We start from the raw sequence: 3,305 nt of genomic DNA on the forward strand, positions 1-3,305 counted from the left end.
AGGACTGCCTGTCACTCAGTCTAGACTCCATGAAGCACTTCAGAAGCTGGGAGGGGTGGCAGAGCCGACTTCAACCAACCCAAACCAAGTGCTATGAGTGGAGGAGAACCTTCTTCTCCAGGGGCTACCGCTTAAGAGAGCCTGAAGTGCCATTTCAGAAGTAAGACGCTCACACAGCTCTTAAGTGCTGCAGGTCTGACGGTGATAATGAAAAAGGCAGCAATGCCTCTGAGCGCGGTTAACTGCATTAGATACTGCAGATCAGAGAGGTAAGAAGTGACAGTGAGTCCTTTTNTCTTTTGTATTGGAAAACTAAATTACAGAGTTATGACAGTTTAAAATAAACCTTCACTATATTTTAATAATTATAATGCCAAGAAAAAAATTAAACTGTCCTTATTTTTAATAGTATCTATTATTAAAACATACTTGAGAATAGCACTTATAGCACATACATGTATGGGCATGCATGCAAATGTGTATATAGATATATACATGCATAAATGTGTGGATACATAAACACAGACACATATACATACATATGTATATATACATAAGTATACACACACATATACCTGANCATACATAGACACACATGTGCACATATATGCATGCACAAATACATAAAGACACACATACAAACACACACACATGTCATGTAGAAATAAGTTTTCACAAGTTTCACAATCCAACATGTAATAGTTAAGAAAAATACATACGTTCTTTCTTGATTTTTTCGGCTACTAGAAATTCATCTCGTTCAACAGTTGGAGCGAAGTTGCTGCCGATAACTCTCACAGCAAACTGGAACTGCTGGGCCACATCGGCTGGAAGGCAAGCGGAAGGGTGCAAGTTATAACCTGACAGCTTTCATCACCAGAGCACACAGGTCAAGGGAGCAAACACCCTTCCCCAGCCTTAACTCAGAGGGCANAAAAGTCATACGAAATCAATGGCTTGAGCAAAAGAGTTCTATAACGTTTGTAAAAGACAGCAGAGATATGGAAAAATCTAGAGGTAAGCCAGACTGGAACCATAGTCGTTTTAAAAGGAGTGACTGAAGTCACAGACCAGGCATGGGGCTTAGAAAGGAAGCCTGGCAGAGAGCCTTGAGTGGCCCTCAGCTCCAGGAAGAAAGAGGCACAACTTGTGTGGAGAAGAGTCACAACATAGGTTTGTCTCTGCTTCCTTCTAAAACTCACACACACACACACACACACACACACACACACACACAAAGAATAAAGCACTTTAAATAAGGACATACACTTACCAAGGCAGATGTGAAGCCAGAGAGAAAAGCTAGAGAACAGATGGGCATGTGGCACTGACTCAAAGACTATTAAACTAGAAACCCAATGTCTGCAAGGTCAGGAATGGGAAGGGGAGTGGGACTGCCCTTGTTTTTGGTTGCCTTGATAAATACACTAANAAAAGCAACTCAAAGGAGAATGTGTTTATCTGACTCACAATTCTAAGTTACAATCCATCACTGCAAGGAAGTCAGAGCCAGGGCCCTGAACTGGTGACATTACATCCAGTCAAGAAAGCAAGGAATTTAAAACTGTATGCCCAGCTCTCTCTCTCTACTCTTAATAAAGCCATGATACTCTGTCCTGGAAATGGTGACACCCACAGTAGGCAGGACTTCCCACAAATCAATATAATTCCCTAAGGACGTTCCCACAGGCCAACCTAGACAATCTCTCATTGAGACTGACTTTTCAGATGATTCTAGATTGAGTCAAGATGATAAATAAAACTAATNACCACAGGCAGAGGCAGGCGGATTTCTGAGTTCAAGGCCAGCCTGGTCTAGAGAGTGAGTTCCAGGACNGCCAGGGCTACACAGAGAAACTCTGTCTCGAAAAACCAAAAAACGAATCACCACAATTTCACCTCTTGCCAAGCTGACACACAACATATCACTTTAACCTATACCCTTCCTCTCTTTGTGCCCAGTCTCATGTTGCCCTCCGTGGTAGTCTGCATAGAATGCCCCCATAGGCTTCTATAACTGAATGCTTGGTCATTAGGGCGTAGTGCTAACTGAGAGGAATTAGGAGGTGTGACCTTGTTGGTTTCAGAAGCCCACGCAGGAAGTGGCTGCTGCTCTTCCTGATGCCAACAAATCCAGATGAAGAACTCTCAGCTCCTTCTCCCACTTCTGCCTGCCTGTCACCACTGTGGGTGTCTCATTCCCTAGACAGAGGATCATGGGTTTATTAAGAGTACAGAAAGGGAGCTGGGCATGATGATAATGCATTCAATCTTTAAAACTGTAAGCAAACCCCAATTAAAAGCTTTCCTTTATAAAAAGTCGCCATAGTCATGGTGCCTTGTTCCACAGCAATAGAATACTGACTAAGACAGAAGTGGGGTATTGCTGTGACAGGCCTGACCTTTGGCAGAATGTGGACTTTGGGACTTTGGACCAGGAAAGCATCTGAATGCTTTAAATGAAAGGAGTTGGAGATCTGAAGAACATTTGACATCAGACATGGAGATGCAGAGTTTGGAGTTTGCCATGCTAGTTCCTGGTCTTGCTTTGGTCCAGTCCTCCCTTTGGAATGATAATGTATATTCGGTGATATTGTATGTTGGAAGTATATGATCTGTGTTTTCATTTTGATTTTACAGGGGATGACAGTTAAAAGATTGACATGAGTCTCAGAAGAGACTTTGGACTTTTAAATGGTGCTCCAACTGTTATAGACTATGGGGACTGTTGAAGTTGAACTGAATGCATTTTGCACTATGGTATGACTACAAGCTTACNGGGGCCAGGGACTAAAGTGTGCTGATTTGAATAGGAATACCCCCTCCACAGACTCTTATATTTGAATGCTTGGTCATCAGGCCATGGTGCTGCTTGAGAGGGATCAGGAGGTGTGGCCTTGTTGGAAGAAGTGTGCCACTGGGGATGGGCTTTGAGTTTCAGAAGCCCAAGCCAGGCCTGGTGGCTCTGCTCTTCCTGCTGCCTGCAGCTCCTTCCCCTGCACCATGGCTGCCTGCCTGCCACTATGCTTCCCACCGTGACGATAATTGGGGTTTAAACATCTGAAACTGTANGCAATCCCCAGTTAAAAATTTCCTTTATAAGAAATGCTATGGTCATAGTGTTTATTTACTGCAATAAACCCTAAGACACCCTCATACTGTAAATGTAAAATACATTCTAACTTTAAGTCTCCAAAGTCTTGACATTTTTCAAACTTTAACAAGTTTAAAACACTGAATTGTGAACTCCTATAAAAATCAAAAATGTATATACTTCTAGCATATAATGGCACAGAATAAACATT

The 3,305-nt window shown here is 42.5% G+C and overlaps 1 protein-coding gene across 1 annotated transcript in view; it reads right to left on the bottom strand.

Annotated features, from left to right (window-relative positions):
• The window catches only part of Tubgcp3 (tubulin gamma complex associated protein 3), a 66,468-nt gene that overhangs the window by 52,923 nt on the left and 10,240 nt on the right, over window positions 1-3,305 (bottom strand). The window contains 1 exon segment of the mRNA XM_029480660.1: window positions 716-827. Within this exon segment, the coding sequence (XP_029336520.1) occupies window positions 716-827 (112 nt within the window).

The sequence above is a fragment of the Mus caroli genome, chromosome 8 (genome assembly GCF_900094665.2).
Source record: "Mus caroli chromosome 8, CAROLI_EIJ_v1.1, whole genome shotgun sequence".
NCBI classification, from domain to species: domain Eukaryota; kingdom Metazoa; phylum Chordata; class Mammalia; order Rodentia; family Muridae; genus Mus; species Mus caroli.